At 41.7% G+C, this 24,220-nt stretch overlaps 1 protein-coding gene across 1 annotated transcript in view; it reads left to right on the top strand.

Moving 5' to 3' along the window:
- The first annotated feature begins 7,618 nt into the window (after positions 1-7,618).
- LOC137277691 (arrestin domain-containing protein 3-like) overlaps positions 7,619-24,220 on the top strand; it is a 38,293-nt gene continuing 21,691 nt past the window's right edge. Inside the window, exons 1-2 of the mRNA XM_067809571.1 lie at positions 7,619-8,512; positions 20,953-21,099. Of these exons, the coding sequence (XP_067665672.1) occupies positions 8,395-8,512; positions 20,953-21,099 (265 nt within the window). The 5' untranslated portion in view covers positions 7,619-8,394. The remainder of the gene's footprint in view (positions 8,513-20,952; positions 21,100-24,220) is intronic.

A 24,220-nucleotide genomic window follows, 5' to 3' on the forward strand; every position in this document is an offset into this window, starting at 1 on the left:
CCTAAAATAGTCTACACTGTGTTTTAGTAGGCTAACTCAGGCATCTAAACTGCTTAGCTTAACTCTCGTAAAGACGGCCTGTACAAAAATGTGTGTGCAAAAATGTATAGCATAGCCTCATTGTTGTTTGGGTAGCCAAACACACACGGTTTTATTATTGATTGTATACAGCCTTGTATTGACTTGTGATCGTCTTACTTTCAGATTACAATATAATTTAAATTGTTTAATGTTGAAACGTATAGGCCTAATCTTTTCATTCGTTCTTACTACTTCGTTTTAAGCACGCTGGTCAACGGAAGCCATTCATGTTAATGTTGAATTGAAAACTGTGTGTTTTTCATTCATTCGGTGAATGAAGTGTTATATGTTTGTGTGTTCTAGCTATATGATCCAGTGAATAGTCGATTATAGACCAGCCAATCCAGTGACTGATATCCATAAAGGAAGTGTCACGCGTTATTGCTCTTTCAAATTCTAAATGCCTCACAAAATCATGAGGACCGACGGGATAGCGGGCTAGGATGACATACACTAGCCAACCGATCCTGTTTGATGTTTCACACAAGTAAAGGCTGTTGTAGATCGTTTGAATCGTAGTTAGTACCTACAAAGTGGATGCTGCAGTTAGCACAGTTCGTGAGTTCAAGCAGAACGTGGTGATATATGTATTTAAGACGCGTCGCAGTACGTATGAGAAATAACAAAACTAAATAAAAATGAGACCTCTAATTTTATGCCAACACGGTTCTCCTGAAATTCATAAAACTTGGGTCATATCGTCTCAAGACACTGTTTTGTAGGAAGTCAAATCCTGGTCTGTTCACCATCCCTTCAAAGCTCAGCATCCGATCCTTGGTCACAGATTTATCTCTGACCACGGACGTGTCTGAAAAATCTGAAACACTGATAGCTACAAAGACCCAGATCTGAGGAAGACCGTTGATGTGGTGGGAGCTCGCACTCACGGTTCCATGACGTAACCAAGGGCCTGGTAGCTGATAGAGTAGAACATCAAGTTTGCTTTGACCTCTGTCTTTGTTTGACTCCCGTAGTAATTTCTAGAACTAGAGCCGTTATCAAAAGTAAACAATATATTCCAACGTATATTTGCAAGTGGTCACAAGGTCTATTTGTTGCTTCAAGACGCCTTGGTTTTGAACATTCGAAGTGTTTCCGCTGGATGGATTCCTGTCTGTTCTCCCAATCCTCGTGATGGATTTAGTTTTCGTCATGGGTCACCGAAGTGAACTCATCACAGAACATAAGGTTAGGTGACCCGGACAGCCTGAAGTAACTGATAGAATTATAGGAAACCCATGGGACAAACCCTTGACACTGGGCCAGTTGTAACACTGGCAGTCATTCCATGTGGTGTGTTGTGACTTTGTAACGTCATGATAGTGAAATCTAAATGACACTTAAGTTAAAGCCAAGATGCCAATGCACTAGTTAGGACCGATTACCTTTATAGGTGGTCGACTAGAATCGAATTGCATGGAGTTAAGTAAAAAGTGTTACAGTTGGCCCCGGTCCCCCTACCCTATTGAGATGTGATGTAGATAGCCTCCCCTTCAACAGTATACAACCGTTCATCATTGTTCTCACTGACCCCCATAGGGAAAATAATTGACGACTGTTGCTTTTTCTGTTTTGTCCATTTCAGTGCTATTGAAGGAGCAAGGAACTGTTCTCAGCATCCCATGCTTGTTGAGAGAGCTGACTAACGGTATCGTGAAGTCAGGCTCCGCGACTTGTATTCCATCATAAATTGGTGCTCATAATACTAGTCACTGGATTGTCTGGTCCAGACTAAACTATTTTCGGATCATAAGAAAGTATAAGTAACTGCTCTGAAGCTCGCCATCTCTGAAGCTCGCCATTTTATGAATAATAGCTCAACAGATACAGCTGAATGCTAAATCATAACTAAACATAACAACAAATATGGCATGCATGCCTCAAAACCGTGTGATATTCATCCGTATATTAAAGTGCACATTGTTGAATGTACAAGGCAGCCCAGTTTACACCTCCAAAGAGAACTGTGTAGCGCACGAGCGGAAATAATGGAACCCAGTTCAAGAAAACAGTCTAAGAGATTCTTGTGGTTGCGCTGGCACCATAAAGCGTCTGTTTCTGTGAACCTCGGTATAGAACACGCGATGTCACGTTAATTACAATCCCACCTTTTGAAGCTGCGAGGACATTATATCATCAGAGCCATAACCATTTCGACTTTTATCTTGAGCACAAACTACAAGGATGAGCCATGAATCGATCGATGAGTTTTTCTTTGCGGTAGCTAATGCAGTGTTAATCTACAGCGCCATTACGACCCGCCCGTTATGATTCTGTGAGGCGTACAGGCAGATGATTGTATAGCGTTCTTACAAGAGGTGGTGGGATCCTGTGTTCCAGTTTAACATTCACCATACATGTGTTCCAGTGTTCTAGTGTTCCATCCGTGTTCAATCAAAATGGTAAATGTCTGCAACCTTAATCACGTTTGGCCGACCTCACACTTAATGTGATTCACTCTTCATAAAAAATGGAAACGCAAAAGTCTTTCTGGAGAATTTATTGCATTAGTTTAAGAGCAATTATTCCATGTAATTTCAATGATGAAACTTCACACGCTAATAAGACAAAGAGCTCGCCAACACAATAGCAGCTTTTATTGTTCAGGGGCGGATACAGCTTTTTGAGAACGGGGATGCACTGCGCACCTTTGCACCTGCACCAACCTCTGAATCCGCCTATGGTGTTGTGTTCCAGTTTACTAGAGTCCTCAAGATGACCTCAAAGTTAGTATGGCCACCATTGGCAATTATTTCTCGGCACATATTGAATAAGTCGAAGAAGTCGCTGCTGCGGAATTCTTCCCCACTCTTCCTGCCAGGGGCTCCTTTCACAAAGCAACCTTAACTAAGGTTAACCTTAAAATCCCATTCTTTAACATGGCACTAAGGCTACCTCAGACTTAGGTAACCTTAGTGCAATGGTAAAGAATGGGAGTTAAGGTTAACCTTAGTAAAGGTTGCTTTGTGAAAGTATTCCCCGTTGTGAAAGTGTTACAATTAGCAAGGTAGTGGACCGCGACGCGTGCTAACTGTGAAGTAGCGTTGTCCCTCTGTCGGGCCATAATCGGAAAAATGTGACGTGCAGTGATGTTCCGATTTGCTGTCACATTCCCACAACGAAATCAGTTCTTTGTGAGGTGGATATCGTACCCCCACAATAACACTTTCTCTACCGAATCTCTCCACCTGTCGAATGCAGTTAAGGGTCAAAACTTTCATTTCTCCCCAAAAAACTCCGTCCTCCATCTCGCCGGTGAAGAAGAAATCGGGATTCATCAGTGAACCAGCCTTGCCTCCAGTTTCTAAGGTTCCATTTCCAGACCGTACGACACCGCCGCAAGTGATTGAGCCAGTGGAAGACTCTCTAAAAAGGGGCGACAGCTGTCCATTCTGGTGGAATCCCCACTTCACGCAATAACAGTTTGGTCTGCAATTCCTCTTAAACCAAGGATACGTTGTCCAGTCTCAACGGCTTTCGCAAGGCGATGACGTAAGTGAGCAGCCCGGATGTAGCGGTCCTAGGTTTGAGTGGTAACTTTAGGACGGCCGCTCCTCGCGCGGTAATGGTTTGCAGGAAACGATCCCAAAGGCGAGATATGCCCCCCCCCCCCCCCCCCCCTCCCGATGAACGTTGAAATGTGGGGCAACTGTAGAATGCGACTCTCCAACTTCAAGGCGGTCTATGGCGATGTTTCGATTGACGCCACTCAGTCGTGGCATGATGATTCCTCTTCTCCAGGCAGAAACGAATGACAAAACACAACGTTTGCCTTTTCCTAGTGATCGACAATACATGCTTTTCCGCTGACTAGCAGGCGCATATTGTGATTGTGACGTTTTGGCGAATGTTTCTAAAACGAGGGAAAGTTACAACTGGCACTGAGGCTGTTTACAATCGCACAAAGATGACATTTTGGAAAGAAATAGTCTATTTGTATTGTTCTTACATCCCATGCTTCCGGGGAACTAGATTCCTAGGTGCAAGGTCAACATATTTGTCATGGGAACACGTGTTAGCTTGCAATTTGATCGAGTTCATTTATGATCAGTATCAAGTAATTTCAGCCTGTCATGATGTTTGAACTTCATTACTTAGCATAATTAGTATCACAGATGATAGATTATTTACAGACGTGGTTTACGTGGAGTCAGATCTCTCAAGTTCATTCTAAAATATGGTGGAGATAGACTCTTGATCAACCAACCAAAGTATTTGAATTCGCTAGAGCTTGAATTCTTCAACATCCGTGGTAAGAGATGGCTAAGGTGATAGAGTGGTCTGTTTCTCTGACTTGCGTCATGCATGTATTCTAATTGTTCATTATGTAAATCACTGGATTGTCTGCTGTGCACTCAGTTATTTACACACTATCCTCATACAGCTGGAATATAGTGTGTGAGTTTAGTTTCACAACATTCCTGCAAATCACGACAGAGGACACAAGGAATAAGCACGTATATAGCTGATTGGGGTGTACGTAGGGTTGACTATTGAGGGATATCGACAGGGATATTGCGATATCGACTGTCTAACAGAACAACTGTTGCAATACAACTGAAATAGTTCTATTTTAAATTCTGCTTGAATTGTCACATTTGAAGTCACTTCCCAAATGAATGTATTGTTTATATATAATACAAATAAGCTAGGTAGTTTCAGTCTTTTGTAATAAGTGACAAGAAACTTGAAACACATATCATGTGTGTTTTAAGAGCTAACAGGGGCGGATAAGTCTAAATGAAACGGAACCATTCGTAACTGCTCGTCTCTTTCCGTGACCTACAAGAAGACGAAATCCGGCTTGCCGGAATGACACGAGTAGTTACGAATGGAAACGGAACGAATCCGATACTTCCTGTATTTAGCGCTGCGCATTTATCAACGGAAGTCAATTACTTAACTATCGCTAGTCACACATACAATCAATGTATCAATAGTTTTCCGTTTCTGCCATCGATGAATTGCTATTGGAAACTCAAAACTGCAGTTACAGATCAAGCGTTAAGCAACATATATATCTAAACATGAAATAAGAAAGCACATGCCTGGTGGACTAGGAAATGCGCCTATACGACATGCTCAGATAGCCCCTGAACAACCCATGACATCCTTACCAAGGTGCAATCGTAATATTAAGGTTCGTGTGAACACAGCATTATACAAGTCAACACTTTATGGGATATTTATTCATAGAATAAGTGCACAAAGCTTATGATGACAGGGATGTGCATAGACAAACGTAGATGAGACCACAGAGATCAGCAAGGAGTACAAGCTATGACTACCAGACTGCCACCCAGTGTTGTCTTATCCCCAGTTCACTAGATGGCATGTCTAGATGGCAGTTCCGGGGGTGATCAACACTCCGCTGACATCCTGATTGATCTACCGGCACCCTGAAGAACCTCACCGGGATTATGATCTGTTCCTGAATTTACAAGTCTACCTTTTGTTGTATCCAGACTGAAGATGGAAAGTGAGGTTTGTGGGCCAAATATAAGATTATCTGTTTTTGCTTGTGCTAATTAGTTTGAGAGAATTTAATAAAACATGTTCAGATGGACCTCATCTGTATATACCGATGTAAACAGACAACTCACAATAGACTGCAGTTGACTTTCACACAGATGTGACACTCGTCATAGTGTTGGCGCGATCAAACCTGTATTTTAGATCCAGATAAACACCCTCACACAGGCTGACATTCTCCTTTTCAATGTACTGAAGAAACCAACACCCAAACTCTACTGAAAATATGGCGGCATAGCGTATAACAATATTACAATTATCATGATATGGTACAAGAATTCTGGTTCGGTACACAAGTTACTACTGTTTCGGTATGATCCAATACTGCTGATACCATACAAATGCAACTATTACGTTATGATCAAATACTACAGAAATGTGATCTTTGGACTGGGGAATGGGGGCGTTATCGCCGCCCTGTACAGTATTGTGTGTGCATGTACACACTGGTACATCTCAACTTATACGTATGTCTTGACACCAATGGCACATACCATATTCCTGGTGCACATTGTGTATGACCCATGAATATCCGGGTGAGAACTGGTCGCCAGGTACCCATGCCGGTTCTAAAAGGCAACTAATTGGTTATGTCATCGCATCCTACTTGCGTAGATCATGCTGCTGATCACTGTCTGGTCCAGAGTGCGGCGTAAATCTAAACCCACTCTCATTGTGTATACACCGGACATCCTGATCAAATTGTTTTTAATGTGACATCGCCTCAAGATCTCTTGCACACCAAGTCATGTCTTTATTTCCGTTAATCGTTATGAAATGGGTAGTCTGCTGAAGCACATTATCATTATATTGATGAATAGAGAACTCACTCCTCAGAGTATAGTAGTGACAAGTGAAAGTAGTGAAAGTAAATCTGTTGTTAGTTCTTGGTATCCTTACATATCGTCTTCAGGGAATTTGGCAGTTGCTCTTTCATGTCCAGTAAGTCATGTTTTGTTAAAGCGTCTGTGGTGATACAGTTGTGCAGAGTTACATCCATTGGGTGTCCCAGGTTCCTAGGATCATGGGTTGATTCGTCTCTAGTATGACATTTACAACAAAATGTGTTTATCACGTTGAGCATATGTCGATTTGAAAATGATGAAGGTGAGTGATTCCAAGGGTCAAGGTCGGTTTCAGGTGCGACAGTGGACAACTCTGAACCGGGAAAGGCGTATCTGACTTAATGTAATAATAATATTGTATATAATATAATATAATATATAATATAATTATGACACTTATATTGCTCAATATCCATGCTGTGAAGATAAGGTGAAAGAACAGTGGCTCAAACGTTGATAACAGAGGCAGATGACTTGGAGTATATGTGTATCGAAGCGACAATGCCATGCCCAATGTCCCGTAGTCCACAGACATATTGACTTGTTCCTAACTTGAACAATCCCTGTTTCACTTTGTAAAGAGAGCCAACAAATGATTTTACAAAATATAACATTAGAAAGTAAGATCTTACAATATTGGATAGAGAACGTGTTGGTTAAATTATGTGCTACATATTCTACTGATCCTTTGAAACACATATTGAGGTAGAGGCGAGGTATATCAAGCTAATACCTACATTAAGTACTCGGCTATATATACTCAGTAACCTTGCGAAGTTAGAGCTGAGTCTCTTACTAATGTTGTCAGGTCGGTGTCCGCTACCTAACACCTTCACGTTTCAACACTGCGAAAATCACGTAAGGACGTTTCATCGTCTATATATATGCGCCCGCCTTTCCCCTGCCCGGTATCATAAGAACATTTTTTTTGCATCATGCCTGTATTTATTCTCTTCACAACAGCGCTGTACCGTCGAAAAGTCCTTTCTCTGTAAGTTAACCGGAGTGAGAGTGCAATAAATTTACCATGAAACACCAACGTACAAGGCATCAAAAGTGAACAAGCCAATGGAATTTGTCAAAACCTCCCAGCGGCGCATCTCATTGGTTGTAGATAGCAAGCAGCGAAAGTGATCTAAATTCCCCGCGGCTTGTTGACCACAAAGCTGCAAGCCATGGTAGGGGAATAATCTGTGGAGGCTGTTCTGTCGAAAGGGGGCTGAGCAGTGGAGGTGATAATGCTTCTAACACAATCACTTCTCGCCTGCAAAAACGGGTACAGTTCGGTGAAGTTTCAGTGAGAAGTTGAGATTACGCACCGCTTAGAGAGTATTTCCGTGTACGAGAGCAGACGATAATATGCAGTAAGGATCGGCGCAATTGGAGGAACGATATGGATTAATTTATTGCCAGCAAGTTCACCAAGTGGTAAACTTTCAAAGGAATCTGCTTTAGGTATTCCAGTGCTGGGAGGATATCAGCACGTGTTCCACTTGTGTCTAATTCCCGCAACTCTTCAAAAACGGAAAGTTTTGAGAAAAGAAATCATTGGATGAAATAATAATTGAATTCATTGTGACGGCTTGGGTGTGCATTAACGGAACTAAGTGCAAGTACCATACTGTCGCTCCATTTTCCTTCTGGTGATATTACCCAGCTATTCAGGGAAGCATTTATCAACATCATTAACAGCATAATAGCATCAACTTAAGGTTCCACCCACTCATATTACTGCTCTGTTGGCATGCATGTTCGGATCTAGTCACCAAACTAATGTCATTCTGTCACAGGAAGCAATTTACAACTGATGTAATGTTTTCTAAAGTTCATGACACTTAATTTCTGCAACAGCAAACCTTGGTGCACATGACTGAGCCGCTTGTTACTCTTATCAGTGGATTACCTACATTTTACCAGCTCACTGAAATCGTCCGTGATGGGAAAACTCAGCGTTTTTAAGATTGCACTGAGCAATGTCCATGGTGTTTATTTTGCCGGACAGATGCTGCAGGGTCACGTGATCTTGGAACTGAACGAACCTGTAAAGTTAAAAGGTATGTTTACCTGTTATTACTCATATTTTAATCAACATTCATTTACCTAATTATATTTTCCGTGGTCTGCATTAATGAGGTTCATTTTAATAGCATATCCGTTTAAATGACAGAGAAATGAACAATATTCTGACAATTTATAAAGCATCTTCTCAAGTGAGTGAGTTAAAAGCTAGATCCATACCCGAAGTATTTCCACCGCGGCTATGTCATCGACTGAATTATACACGAATGCCTATATCAATGTACGTCTTTTACTGAATTTGTGTAAAGAAATATTTTAAGTGTCATTCTTTACAGATATTCGTTGCCATCCATATGACAGAATGGTCGGTGTGATTATATAATACGTTCGCCACTTACTTATGTTGCTATTTTACCACAGTGTTTACTTTATTCCACCAATATTTTTTCCTGTGGTAATCAAAGGGTTAGGGACAGGGTTGGGTTGGGTTGGGTTGGGTTGAGTTAGGTTTGGGGTTAAAATTAGGTTAAGGTGGAGGACGATCCTAGTGGCTCCTTCCTCTGAATCGTGGCGAATGCCTTCAGCAACTCGTACATATCGTGCAGTTGGTCATACACTAATTTCGTGCGGCCGTACAGCTGGGAAGCACATGGACAGGGGCGGGGCTAGGGTGGGGGAGCGGACGGAGGGGGCTGATGGAGGCGCCAGTGGGTCTTCACTTAAACGCCTGTTTTACATCCCCGTGCATCTGTCCATCTCAAGACTTAATGAGAACATCTCTGGTATGTTCACAGTAATACAACAACTTGGCTGTACTCTGAAAGTTCGAGCACACCGGGGTGTTCTACGCTATATTGTAAGGAAAACCAAGATGCGCTTTGAGAAGGTTTTTATCCACACTTCCGCATCTTTAGACATAAGCCAGTCAGAGTCTACAGGGATATATGGCCTTCACACGAGATGTTTGTTATTGTGTACTCTTTGCTAAAGAGTTTTCCCTAGGTAAGAACAACAAGCTGTGTTGAACAAGAGATAAAAATAAGCAGTCCTTCGGTGCTGTTATTGGGGTATGCAGGCATTGTTAAAACGTTAAACCAACGGTATCGTTTAAGATGCATTATCAGGCGGTCTGTACGTGAGTGAGTGGTTTTACGCCGCCTTCAATAATATCACTGTTTGGATACCAGAAATGAACTTCACATTTTGGACTCATGTGAGGAATGGACCCAGGGTCTTCAGAGTGACGAGTGAACGCCTTAACCACTGGGCTACCCTGCCACAAGCCTGTACGTACTGTTATGCATAGGGCATGACGTTGACTGACGTACAGCAGGGTCAGTTCTGATAATGAGAGATTCTATTAATAATACAATAATTGCTGAAATATTAGAATTACAATAATTATTACATGTTTCACAGCATATTAAACCCTATTGTCTCTTGGGGGCAGTTCGGTTGACTGAACGAAAACTGGCCCCTTGAAGGCCAGAATCAAATATATTAAACCCTGCCAACATGCCCGTCCCCAACTCCTCTCTCAGATGCAGGAACTGTGTCAGGAACTAATTCTAAAACAGAAGGCCTTTCATGACATTTATGTCAGAACGTATCACGCCCTCCTTGCTCCACCATTAAATGTCACTACCTGCCCATAACAACCTTCACTGCCCTTGGTATGGTAAGTAAACAATGCCAGCCCTACATGTTCAGATTAGCGTATATACTTGAGCTCCAGGAGCACCAGTCGACGTGTGTAGCCACCTGAACTGAGATACACTACCAGCTTCCATCGGTAGTAACGAACATGCTGGAAATTATTGTCTATGGCGAGCGTTCTTGGCCCCTTGTTCCCCCGGCTCCCAGCCGACGTCTGTAGTCGTTACAGACGTCGTTCCTGAACCAACAATCTACGACGCACTTTGTTTACTGATTAGACGTTCATATGTTTACTTGCAACGGGCGAGCTTTTGGATCAGGATGTGGCGTTTGTACATCTGCATGCAACCGGGAGTAATTTGTAGAAAGTCCTCTGCAAATAATTACATGTTCAGCTCCGGTTCAAGCATACACTGAGGACGAACGGTTCGGGTTCCGTGGCTCAACGTATATCGGAATCATTTAGAGCATAGAAGGATTGAGAGAAAACGTCCAAGCTAATTATGTGGTTGTCGCTACCATCTTTTGATGTTTTAACCTAATCATTCAGAGTTGTAACTGTAGACCTAACCTCATTTTCTTCATGATGGTTTGTGAGTGTGTGCCTGACTGGAGGCATTAAGGCATTATGCTGCTGAAATGAAATTAAGATTGTTGAGCTGTAATGTTGCACTGTTATTTACTCGTTATGATCAAAGGAGACTTATCCGAGATCGTAGTTTGAGCAGTTACACGAGTGTCCCGCAATGGATGAATGTTAATTTGTAGCATTTGCATTGGTTTAACATTAGACGGAAGTGAATTGTGCGAGACAGTATAGGATAGCAGTTTGCTGATGTAAACAATGGATAAGGCACGAGAGCACACTGCGCACGTATGAGTCAGTGAGTGAATGAGTTTATTTTTACGCCACCTTTAGCAATATTCCAGCAATATCACGGCCGGGGACACCAGAAAATGGGCCTCACACATTGTGCCCAAGTGGGGAACCGAACCCGGGTCTTCGGCGCGACGAGCGAACGCTTTAACCACTAGGCTACCCCATCGCCCTGTGCACGTATGAACACGCACATGCCCTCCTGCATACACACAAATAGTGCACGTTTACATGTTTGTGGCACCGTATTAAATATGCTGAACGATAGTAACCACAATGAGTGTGTATGGTTTTATACCGCTTTAGCATTATTAATATTTGTAATTATTATCAATATATAGCACGTCGGGCTACACATGATATTGCCTTCACACAGTTGGGAATGGAACCCAGATCTTCCACGCGACGAGTGAACATTTTAACCACTCGTCCACCCAACCGCCTGTTATATGAGACTCGTAACATCGATATAGTGCATCGATATAGTGATTCTTTATTTCCGAACTGTAGGCCAGATAACTGTAATAAAGGTAAAAACGGTTTGTGTGGGCGAGTACTGCAAGCGCGTTTGCGTTTTGAAACAGTGTGTAAAGGTACATGCGCTTTTGCGTTTTTAAATGGTGTCTAAAAGCAGTAATATTCTATAGAAGCTGTACATTTTAATGTGATCAGTGTACGGAATTTGTGAAACGTGAGACAGGTCGTGTACTGAGATTGCTTATAATGGCTCCTCTGATCTTCTTAATACGTCACACTCAGCAAATCCTACAGCGGTTTGAAAATAATCGAGTCTGGACAAGACAATCCAATGATCAACAGCGTGAAAATCGATCTACGTAACTAGGATACGATGACATGTGTCAGCTAAGTCATCACATCTGACCACCCGATCCCGTTAGATGCCTAGCTCTTAGATACTAAGTGATGATCAGTTGTAACCCGGATGTTCATACAGTACAGTAGTTCCCCCATCACACATTTTGCAGGAAGTAGCATGAATAATTCTTTCAAAACACATTACATCATCAAAACAAATCGACACCGCATCAATGATATTTCTATAATTTCCTTACATTTACAACCCATGAATAGTTTTCACATTGAAAAAATGTTGTTTAAACAGAATGCAGGTTTAAACATTTTCCAGGTTAATATTTCTAGTCCAGTCATGTTGAAAGCAATCCTTGCCTTTTTGTTGAACAATGGGTAAAATAACTGTAACATCCCTACTCCCTGTCCAAGCCTTGTATATGCAAGATCCAGTTGAAACAGAGTATATTCAATTAACACAGTCCAGTATACCTTTTCAACCAAACGCAATATCATTTTGGCTGGATAATCATGAACACGCATTAAGACGGGTTCAACCAATGTAAGACAGACCGTTTAAGTACCAGGATATGGATTGGGTATCTTGTTTATTCACCTAATACAATATCATCAGTTGTTGTTTTGCTGATCCGCCCAGAAAACGTTTGTGCTTGCAGCGGCATTTTAAATGCATTTAAACATTTGAATGTCCATACTCAGAACCATACAATAGAACTGGCAGGATTTTAGTGTCAACGATTTTACAATATAGTTCATATATTGTGGTTATCAGACTTAAACAAAGTACACTGAACGGTTGTAAAAGCAGCCTTGAATGTAAGAGTCAGGTGGTTTATAGATCTCACTTGGCAGGCATCTATAGGAGCAGGAATCAAAGAAGTGGACCGACCGAGGAATCGAACATGGTCTCAGCAAACACACATCAGTAGATCTGACTTAGTATTTACAGTCGTGACGGCAGTGGCTTTAAATGTCAAAAGGTGGATCGATCACGTAGTCGATTGTCAGCCTCTCCTCTCGCCGCCCTGAGTGACCAAAATACCCATCAGCAGTGTTAATATGCTGCAACGATGTTAATGCGATGCAACCATGTGTTAAATTCCATTTGCCCAACTGGCAAAGTTTCCTAAAAACCCGACTCAGGCAGCTTTTTATCAGCCTCCTGTTTATTTTAAATTGTGAACCCATTTCCTCTGTGCGTGTATGTCACCGTGACCCGCTACAAGCAACTTTAGGCTTGATGACAATACGTTGACGTGGTACATAATATTCCTCATCATGATAGGTGCCGCGTAGCGTATCTTTACACATCTAATATGACCATATACCTGCTGCAGTATCTGCGATGTTGTTTGTAAGGTCACACCTGGTTAGTGTTGAAAACCCTATGATTCATTACAACACAATGCCTCTCTGACATGGAGCAATGGCGCTCAGCGCTTTGTGTACGTAATGAGAAAAACAGTAACTGCTTGGGTAAATACTGACGTGTTGACAGACAGAGTGTTGCCATTCTCGCGATGCAGTGTTTGGTAACTTCACCGTTTCTTCATTTTCTGCGAAATAGAACTAACATACAGTCTGTAAACTGAAGTTAAGCACATGGACAAATAAAATTGATTTCGCAGAAGCCTGAGGTAATGAGGATCCAAATTGTCTCTTAAGTTCACAAGCTCAAAAAAGGGTATGAATAGCAGCTTCTGGAATCGAGAAGTGGATGAGATCGAAATAGTGGTGCTTTATTATATATTTGCTCTGGGGTCTGTCAGAAAGTAATCATGCTGTTATCTCATGTATCCACGGAGAAAGAAGTTTGATAATACCTAAGACCATTTTTTGAAACCTTATTCGTAACAATTTCGCGAGTGCAACGTTTCGGTACAAATTCCTGCGCCGTTGTCAGTCAGGAATGAACGGTACAAGAATCCGTATACGAACGTCGCACTCACGAAATAAAAGCATATGATGGTTGTCAATATCGTACTTCCCAACTTCTAGAAATATTCTTGAATAATATTAAACTTCTAGAAATATTCTTGAATAATATTAAACTTCTAGAAATATTAATTTAGTCCAGCTATACCATACTGGAGTCCAGTACTAGTACTCCATAGTCGTATATGGACATATCTTGAACATCAACTTAAAATGTACCCGGATGTAATACTAGTTAAACGTGACCAGCGTATTATACGACAGCACCTGCCTCTCTTACCACAGAGATTATGTAAAGCCCTCTCGCCATTTCCGTCTTTACTGAATGTTATGCCCATGTATGTATTGTAAATCTGTCCTTTAAAGAGGCAGGTCAAGACGCAAATCTGTTATAGGGACAATGTGTTCTTTTTATTCATACTTTATTTCAGGAATTATCATTTAAATTATTATTTATTACCTTAGAGACGTACCTATCCCCTATATGTCTGGAAACATACTTATCCCCTTTCCAGCTCAGGCAGCCCATGCTCGTCCACTTCTCCACCTTAGCCTGCAATTAAGACACTTGAAGGATCCTGGATTCTCAAGGGTTGCCATATTATAGCGTTGTTCCATTAATCATTATTCACCGCCATATTTTGGGGACGATATACTAACCTCAGAGAGCACGTGTCCTATCTTGAGAGGTGGTAATGGCACCAACAGTGGGAATATTATGGTGAGCAGCTCAATCAGGAAACCAGGCCGATGGTCTCCCCGGGGAATCCCCATTTTACAGCAGTTACACGGTTGCATTGTAACATCATGCTTAATGACAAACGACATTTTAAAACTGTGTATATGATCCCCATATGGCAGGGAGTGTATTGGATTTGCAGATGTTGCTTAATGGTGTGTGCCCAGCACTCAGCTGGTTGTGTGGCTCTTGACAGACATTGACGCATTGCCGTGGTAGCATGCACAATAGCGAGCACACAGACCAATCTAACCATAGTGAGTGAGTATGGTTTAACGCCGCTTTCAGCAATATTCCAGCTTCCTGTATTCCAGTTGTAGACATGTCACTTTGCATGTGTAAGCTGTGACACAGGGTTGAGGTGTTTACCACAGTGACACTTATAACAGTGTCAAAAGTGGCATATTTTACTCCTAGTTTTGGCTACAATTCGAAAATATTCTGCATTGTATGTTTAACTTTATGTTAATTTAACTAACTCTACTTGCACCTTGCAGCTGTCATAATATCACGTATTACTTCAGGGTACCCAAGAGCAGGGGCATGGTGCTGGCGGACCTTTATACAATTATAATAATTATGTATTATATTTTATCATACCAACAGCAGTCTGCGGCATATTTACACATATAGACCTTTCACTATTGCTGCCTGTTGTGAGAGTATCTGACAGTATCCATGTGTTTGTGTCCAATGTTCAAGTTAAGGCATGGATGCTCAAATTGCATGAGTATATGAATAGGAATTTTTGCCTTTTCGACCGGATACTTTGATATTTTCCTCCTCGTTAATGCTTCTTTCATGTTAACATTGAAATAACACATACAGTATTCATACCCTTCACGTCGATTTCAGGGATGGTATCTCACGCCTTTCAAAAAGTGTTTGTCGCATTTATTCCAACACACGCCCCTTGAAATATAAATATACGCCAAGGGTTCTCAACAACTATCGTAATTATCTGAGACTTTCATCTCTGAAAAGGCTATGATTCTGATAGAAACACAAAAATACAACATGTAGTTTGAAACGGAGTCACAGTGAAGTATAGGATCCTTAAACTGATGAAAATCTCGATAGCTTTTGTTTAGAGGAAGGGTTGGCTGGAAGGGAAAATGACATGGTCCAGAGACTGGGGCGGGGTTGTGGGGACTTTTTGTATTGGGATAAATCAGGCACAGTGCTGGGAGCCCTTCGTGTTCCTGTGTCTTTGGCAAAGCCCTCGAAAATTAGACTAGCGTAGTCCATGTTACGGCACTGAAGCTACGATCACCTAGAAGCACTCTAGCTGTTCGACAAAGCGATTTTAGTACTGTAGTACAGACTTATGGCAATCTTAGTGATTTGTGGAACTGACTTAGTTAAATAAGGTGATCTTAGCGATACGATTGCGTGAAACCGACAGTAAATTGAAGTCTTAGCATTATCAGCCCTTTGGAATACTGACCAAGCCGAAAAGAAACACCAAGTAATGTGCACACCCATTTCATTATTCTACCACAAGAACATGCTCTCGTTGGTTGTTGTCCCAAACTGTAGAAAGACACCCCCAGAGATACCAGTTGCCCAGTGGTGAACTCCTGTTCATGATACATACAGATACATACAGAATATTTATCTACCATCAACGTTGTTTTAATGTGTTACACAATTACAAAAACATCACAGGCACCATAGAAATAAAGAGACTGACGAATGTAAATGGCATCCATGTTGGAAAATAATCGCCTCTGTCTAAACCGATACTTTATTTCGGTGTCATGGGTGCCGGCTTAGACAGGTTTCGCTGTGTATGTGTAATGTTAACTATCTTATCATACAATATATTCCTCTCGTCTAACTTGTACTTACTAATTCTGATTTGATGTGGAGTAGATCTGGCTAGGCTTGTGTGCTTGGATTGGTTCAAGTTGAATAAAATCCACTGTGATGGAGACGAACTAGCCCAGCTCATACTGTTTTACAACTCTCTCCCAACCTCCCTGAATTAAATATTGATGAAGTCCAGTAACGAAAATAAATCTTTGTGTGAAGTTTTTTCTCGGTGGCTGGAGGAAGACTGTATCTCGGCTGTTGAGCCTGGCGTGTCTTATTTGTCATAAGCAATTACCCTTGCCCCAGCTCTGACTAATCTCCTACACAAACGTTGGTCGCTCCTGATGGCAAGATTCCCAATCATTCCATCCATTTATCAAATCAATTTGACAAGATGGTTAATAACCATGTAACCCACAGTTATGCCCTGGTTCCTTGTACAAACAGCACGGCGGGCACTTGCCTAGACTAACGCTTTGTCTCTGAATGTATAATTATAATTTTAATAGTAACAGATGAACCCATTTAAATTGAAAAGGAGCTCCCTGTAGATGGTCGAGCCTAGACTTTAGCATTGCATCGAGGGCAAGGCAGTAGGACAAGTAATGTGGTTCAGGGGCTGAGACAGACTATCGCTGACCTAGCTTTACTCCATGGCTGTACTGAATGCTATATGCAAGGGTGGATAGTAATTATATCATGTAAAGAAGTGTGACTAGATTAGCAGACAGGACTTTTAGAAGATAATAATATTTTCATCAGGCGCAACCCACGTGCATGTGAATCACGCTGAAATTGTGATGATCCTTAGTTTTTCCTACCAATTACATATAACACATATAAAGTGAGAGAGGGAGTTCAATTTTACGACGCTTTTCAGGGCGGGATACCAGAAATGGCCTTCACACAACACATGATGGGATCGAACCCGGGACTTCAGCATGACGAGCGAACGTCTCTTCCACCCTCCCAACGCTCCCCAATACACGCACAGGAATATCAATGGACCACTAAACAACACGGTTGCATGGCAAAACTTAACACAGAACTAGTAATCTCAGAGGTTTAATATCTGTGCACAGTGTAGGTTATTCGTGATGAAAGACCGTTCCTCTGCTTTGTGATAAATTTGACAATATGTAGAAGTGAGACGTATAACTAGTATGGAAGTGGTATATCTGTCGACAGTTTCCCGATAACCCCACATCCTGCAGAAACTGATACAGCTGGCAGTGACCACTTAGTGCTGCAATACACTCTTATCTTCAGTTGAAGGATTTCTGTGCATGGCGTTGGGTCGTGGTTGTCGAACGTGTCTCAGTGTGACTTAATCAATATAAGACATTCAGTTTTAGCCTCCAGTTAATTAAGTTGGCCCATAGTGTTCAACATCTCGTCAGGGTCATGTCAGTACAACCTATGCGACAGACGCGCGCCGCTGCTCGAGCTGACACGTGAGCTCTGATTGGTTGACCTTACACATGTCAGTCTTAATGAGGAATAATGGTCAGCGTCACAGAGGCAATCAGACAGGAACTTGTAATGCCATTCCTTGTCAGTCGAGAATATCAATCATACACGTAAATGTGTTAATAAGTTTTCCGTAGGTGGAAACGTTCTTTGCGCGGTTTCAATATCGTGTTACAAGCTGATTTATGGTTGTTGGGGTATTGGGGGTTTGTCTCCACGGGAATTTGTAAATAATCGATACGTCATAATTTCTTCCGTTTGGAAGTTAAATCATGTATAAATGCACCTCAGATTGGGACGATCTAACGTTTTCTTCAATGGATAATTTCTCCAACAACTGTACTGTTTCAATGGAAAACTTCATCTCTCTGGAGTTAGGAGTCCGTTGTCTGGTGTACTTTCATTTGATATTTTCTCACAGAACGGTACGGTTTGGGGTTGCATATCGTGTGATTACTCCAAGAAAGGTGCTTTTGGTGGTTTCATTTGGTAATGTCTCCTGTAATGCTGTTGTCTGTGGTTTCTTTGAATACTAACCTGCCTGAGGTTTTCATGGAGTGCTTCTCTCAAGACCGGTACTGTCTGGGGTTACATTGGCTACTTTCTCCAAGACCGGTACTGTCTGGGGTTACATTGGCTACTTTCCCCATGACCGGTACTGTCTGGAGTTACATTGGCTACTTTCACCAAGACCGGTACTGTCTGGGGTTACATTGGCTACTTTCTCCAAGTACGGTACTGACTTGGCTGTCATGGGATGATTTCTCAAAGAACGGTACTGTCTGAAGTTTATTTGGATACTTTCTCGAAGAACCGTACGGTCTTTGGGTTCATTGGACACCTGCTCCATTAATGGTACCATATAAGGTCCTGGGTAATTACTCCAAAAAAGGTGCTTTGGGGGGTTTCATTGAATAATTTATATAATAATGCTGTTGTCTTTCAGGACCGTATTGTTTGGGGTTCACTGGATACTTTTTCCAATATGAGGTACTGTTTGGGGAAGTACTGGGTAATTACGCCAAGAAAGGTACTTTGCCTGGTTCCATTTGTTAGTTTCTCCCATTTTCTCTCTATTGTCTTAGATTTCAGTGGATACTTTCTCCAAGAAAAGTACTGTGTGAAGTTTTAAGGGATAGTTTCTCCAAGAAAGTACTGTGTGAAGTTTTAAGGGATCGTTTCTCCAAGAATGATACTGTGTGAAGTTTTAAGGGATGGTTTCTCCAAGAATGGAACTGTGTGAAGTTTTAAGGGATCGTTTCTCCAAGAATGGTACTGTGTGAAGTTTTAAGGGATGGTTTCTCCAAGAATGGTACTGTGTGAAGTTTTAAGGGATGGTTTCTCCAAGAATGGAACTGTGTGAAGTTTTAAGGGATAGTTTCTCCAAGAATGGTACTGTGTGAAGTTTTAAAGGATAGTTTCTCCAAGAAAGTTCTGAGTGAAGTTTTAAGGGATAGTTTCTCCAAGAATGGTACTGTGTGAAGTTTTAAAGGATAGTTTCTCCAAGAAAGTTCTGAGTGAAGTTTTAAGGGATGGTTTCCCTAAGAATGGTACTGTGTGAAGTTTTAAGGGATGGTTTCTCCAATAACGGTACTATGTGAAGTTTTGAGAGATAGTTTCTCCAAGAATGGTACTGTCTGGGGCGTAACAGGATACTTTCTCCAAGAACAGTAATGTCTGAAGTTTCAAGGGATAACTTCTCCAAGAACGGGAGTGTATGAAGTTTCACGTGACACAGTACCAGTTTTCATTGGATACTTTCTCTGTAGTTGTATTATGCATCAGTGAAAGACTTACAGGTGATCTGTACATTATTTGTCACAAATACCGCACGAGACAATCTCACCACTATAAATGCCTCAATGTTCCTGCATTTTAGTAGAAGATTGTGTGGGTGTTTGCAGACAGACAGTCTTATTATGTCTTCATCTTGTGTTCATACAACCATGTGTCAAAGGTCATTTATTCAAAAATTAAATGAAAGAAATTTGCAATACCTACATCTTTAACTGAGGCAATTCTGTCTCGAACTTGCCCTTATTTTAACATCAAGGGACGGCCAATTTGATTGTATGTGTATTAAGTGTGTTACCTTATCTCACAATGCCAACCTCACAGATGCCACTGTAACTACTAACTGCAATAAATGTCCCCAGTGACGGACTTGGATAACGCGGAGAAGCTTCACAGAGGAAGGCACGCGCTATAATGTCATTAACAGCTTATATATTATCTACCGGATTTACACAATGCTCTGTTCACCCCATAGCGGTGTGGGAGATTGAATCACATAATCTGATTTAAGGCCCCGGCGTGTGATAAATATAAACTTAGTGTCGTGATTCAAAGTTGCCTACTGTGGTGGAATCTATTGTCCTGTCTCTAGTGGGTTCGTAGGAATACATTGCATTGGAACTGGAAATGGTACGACATATGTAGTACAGAATGTTCGGTTCGCTCCGACAATATAGTAGGTTATAGAGGAATGTGGGTTATAGAGGAATGTGGCGATCTTAGGAGTGTAAACTTACAGGTGAAAAGGATTGGATAATATCCCTAATAAATATTTCTTAGCGCAATAACTGTCAGATATGAGGTTATGTATGAAAATAATCTTTCACTGTATATACCAGCTCCATTTGGATTTTACGACAATGACCTGTTGGAAATTTGGGCATTTAATGTTTTAGCTTAAATTATCTAATTACTACGTTTTCTATTACGATAGACTTGGCAATTAGTATTAATTAGACTACAGTACGAGGGGAGAGATATTACTTCAAAGAGATCCTCCTCCTCCTCCTCCTCCTCCTCGTCGCCCTCCTACTCCTCCATCCTCTCCCTCCCCCCTCCATCACAGCCCCTCCTCCTACTCCTCCACTCTCCCTCCCCACACACACAACACACACACACACACACACACACACACACACACACACACATCACAATCCCTTTTCCTTCTCCTCCTCACAATAATCACAGTAACCGTTATCACCACCACATTTTTCATGTATGAAATGCCCTACTGCTGAAGTCCCCTATGTGATATATCTTGTGTCACTCGTGGCTTTTCATTCTGGTATGTGACTGAAATACTTGTCAAAGCATCAAACCAATTTCACTCACTCACTCACTCCCCGTTCTATTCTCAGGCATCCGGATCACGTTTAGGGGCCGGGCGTTCGTGCACTGGACAGAACAGTTGATGAGGGGGCCAGGTGAGAGCCGTTTCAGGGAAATCCGTCACCATGCAGCCAAGGAGGAATATTTCGACGTATCACATCCCCTCATACCCAGGGGTAAGTGAAAATGACTCAGTGTGTCCTTGCGTCCTTAGGTGTACGTTGACCTACAAGAATCCTTGTAGGATAGGGCAAACTGACTTGCGCGTAGGTTTGACCCGTCCACAGGTGAGTGAGTGAGGTTTGGTTAATATTCCTCAACATCACGGAGAGACCCAAGCACCAGGTGTCAGAAAATGTGTCCCAAAATAAGCACACATCGCTACAGGAAGAGTAACAGAGGTGTATAGATACTCACGGTTTCAATAAGGATGTCAAAGATTTCCTAACAATTGTGAAGAACGATTAAACAAAAGGTCCAGTGTCGACGAAGGTGCAACAGCGCATTTTTTCTAAAACAGACCTACAAAAGTCTAATAGACAATATAGATAATAGGAAAAAGTTGTCCCTATGAAGGCCTGCCGTCCTTAGACTTTCCGTTTGTCTATATGTGCCTGTTACAAAGAATAGATTAACCATACACCCTGGTGTCCTTTGGTATAGACTTTGAACAAGGCTCGAACAATGCTACCGATTGGACTGAAAAACTCATCGTTGTTACAGTTGCACATTACCGCAAGATATGTCCACAAAACCTACCAACGAGGTTGCAACAATGTCATGTTCATTAAAAAAGTCGACGAGATGACCTCATAACTGTATCCTAGAAAAGTGCCGATTACATCAAAAGATGAGTCTACATAGCTGCAACAACGGATGCTATCTAAAAGCTGTCAGCAGAAATGAAACAACGTATATCATCTAAAAGCTGTCAACAGAGGTACAACCAGGTATATTATCTAAAAGCTGTCCAAAGATGCAACAACGTATGTTATCTGAAATCTGTCAACAGAGATACAACTTGTGCTATCTAAAAGCTGTCAACAGAGATACAACAACTTGTGCTATCTAAAAGCTGTCAACAGAGATACAACAACTTGTGCCATCTAAAAGTTGTCAACAGAGATACGACGTGTATTATCTGAAAACTGTCAACAGAGATACAACAACGTATGTTATCTAAACGCTGCCAACCCACATGGAACAGCGTATACTATCTAAAAGTTACCCCCTAAGCTGCAAATAAAAATATCTTTGCTAGGTGTCCAACGCAATGTACCTAAAATCTATTTCAATAAATGGAATGGGTAAATCAATTTCAAGCGTGTATTTAACTGCTCATTTCAAAGTCTTCTCACTTCAAACCATCCACTTCAACCACCCTGTTCATTAGCCACTCTGCAAACTGTCCGATTTCGCTATATTTAGCATCATGAAGACTTAATAAAGACCCATCGAACGTGTTGGCCCATTACACGAATCAGTCGCTCAGCATGGAACCAATATCATCAAGAAGTTAAAGCTTGACAAAGCTTAATAATTTAAAAGATAGCACAGTTTACTGGATTTCGTTGATATGATGAGTTTGGCTCTCGAATTCTCTACCCGGTTGCAGTTTAATTTCTAAAGCTCTTAGCTAATGTACGGATAGAACTCTCCAGAGAGGATCAATTTTGTTTTCATCTTTCTGTCTGAAATAACTGTGTCTGTTATGTTGAAAGATAGGGCAATATCACTTTACCCCGGTGTATCTTGTTTAGCAGCCAAGAGAAGAGAACAAAAATATGTCTCTGCGGGGATGTATCAAAAGTCATAAAAAACATTTATTTGAATTTTGATTGCTACTAGAGTCTCGCTGGTGAGCGAGGAAACGTTTAATGTAAAATACTTTGATTTAATCTAATCTCCAAACCATCACGTTTAAAATTAAATATCCCTTAAATCTTAAATGTGGTTTCGCCAAAATGAATCACCAGAATTCGAAATTGGTGATGGCGTCAATGCCTATGTACTTACAAGATTGCATGTATCAAAAGCCTCATGATGGTAGCGAGTTCCTCACTGACGAGTCTCCATTGTGGTGAAGTTCTCCAAACTTCAATCTTTGCTCAAGAATTGGAACTGCATAAAACTGACAGAAAATGTAAACACAATAAACATGTTTGTCTCGTCTATTCCGCCCGTTGGTAAGGAGTGTTTTACTTTGTTTACAAATTCCCCTCCCATAATCTATATATAGGGATCTGACAAGAAAAGATGTCGATGGAAAGGGGTTTTGTGTTACCCCGTTTTTATTACGTTTCATCAACAGAAATCATATTTGCTAAATACTACTCACAGTGTCACTGGTACTTCAAGCAGTATGTGATCACGAGTTAGCCTAGTGTTCGCACGTCACGCCAAACACCCGGTTCGATTCTCAGGCCCATTTCTGGTATGCTGGAATACTGCTAAAACACTCACTCACTCAAAGCAAGGTGCGGCGCCGCAGTGTTCTTCAGGATCAGGTGATAATTTGGTAGCTCGCTCACTCACGCATTCACTCACTCACTCACTCACTCACCCACTCACCCACCCACTCACTCACTCACTCACTCACTCACCCACTCACTCACCCACCCACTCACTCACTCACCCACCCACCCACTCACCCACTCACCCACCCACTCACTCACTCACTCACCCACTCACTCACCCACCCACTCACTCACTCACTCACTCACTCACTCACCCACTCACTCACCCACCCACTCACTCACTCACCCACCCACCCACTCACCCACTCACCCACCCACTCACTCACTCACTCACCCACTCACTCACCCACCCACTCACTCACTCACTCACTCACTCACTCACTCACTCACTCACCCACTCACTCACTCACTCACCCACTCACTCACCCACTCACTCACCCACTCACTCACTCACCCACTCACCTTACACAACATGGTTCCAAGTGGCTGTATAACTATAATCAGTCTCGGTTTGAAACAGCCCCTACTTCATCCGCAGCTGCTTTATCTCTGAATCTGCGAAAGCAGCGAGGAAAACGGTTAGAATTTACTGTCAAGCAATAAAGATAACTCATGAATCGTAAACAACTGTAACTGTATATATTGGACAGGATATGATTAATTTGGAAGAATTAGAGAACTTTACGAAACTAACTAGGTAACAGTCTTTGTGCGTGCGGTGGGCTTGGAGCGGGTGTCGTGGGTGTCCTTATTATCAAGTATCTCTGCAGGTAGCACCCGGAATACATTCAAGACACGAAAAGCCCTGCGGGTTTTCATC

Source organism: Haliotis asinina, chromosome 3 (genome assembly GCF_037392515.1).
Source record: "Haliotis asinina isolate JCU_RB_2024 chromosome 3, JCU_Hal_asi_v2, whole genome shotgun sequence".
NCBI classification, from domain to species: domain Eukaryota; kingdom Metazoa; phylum Mollusca; class Gastropoda; order Lepetellida; family Haliotidae; genus Haliotis; species Haliotis asinina.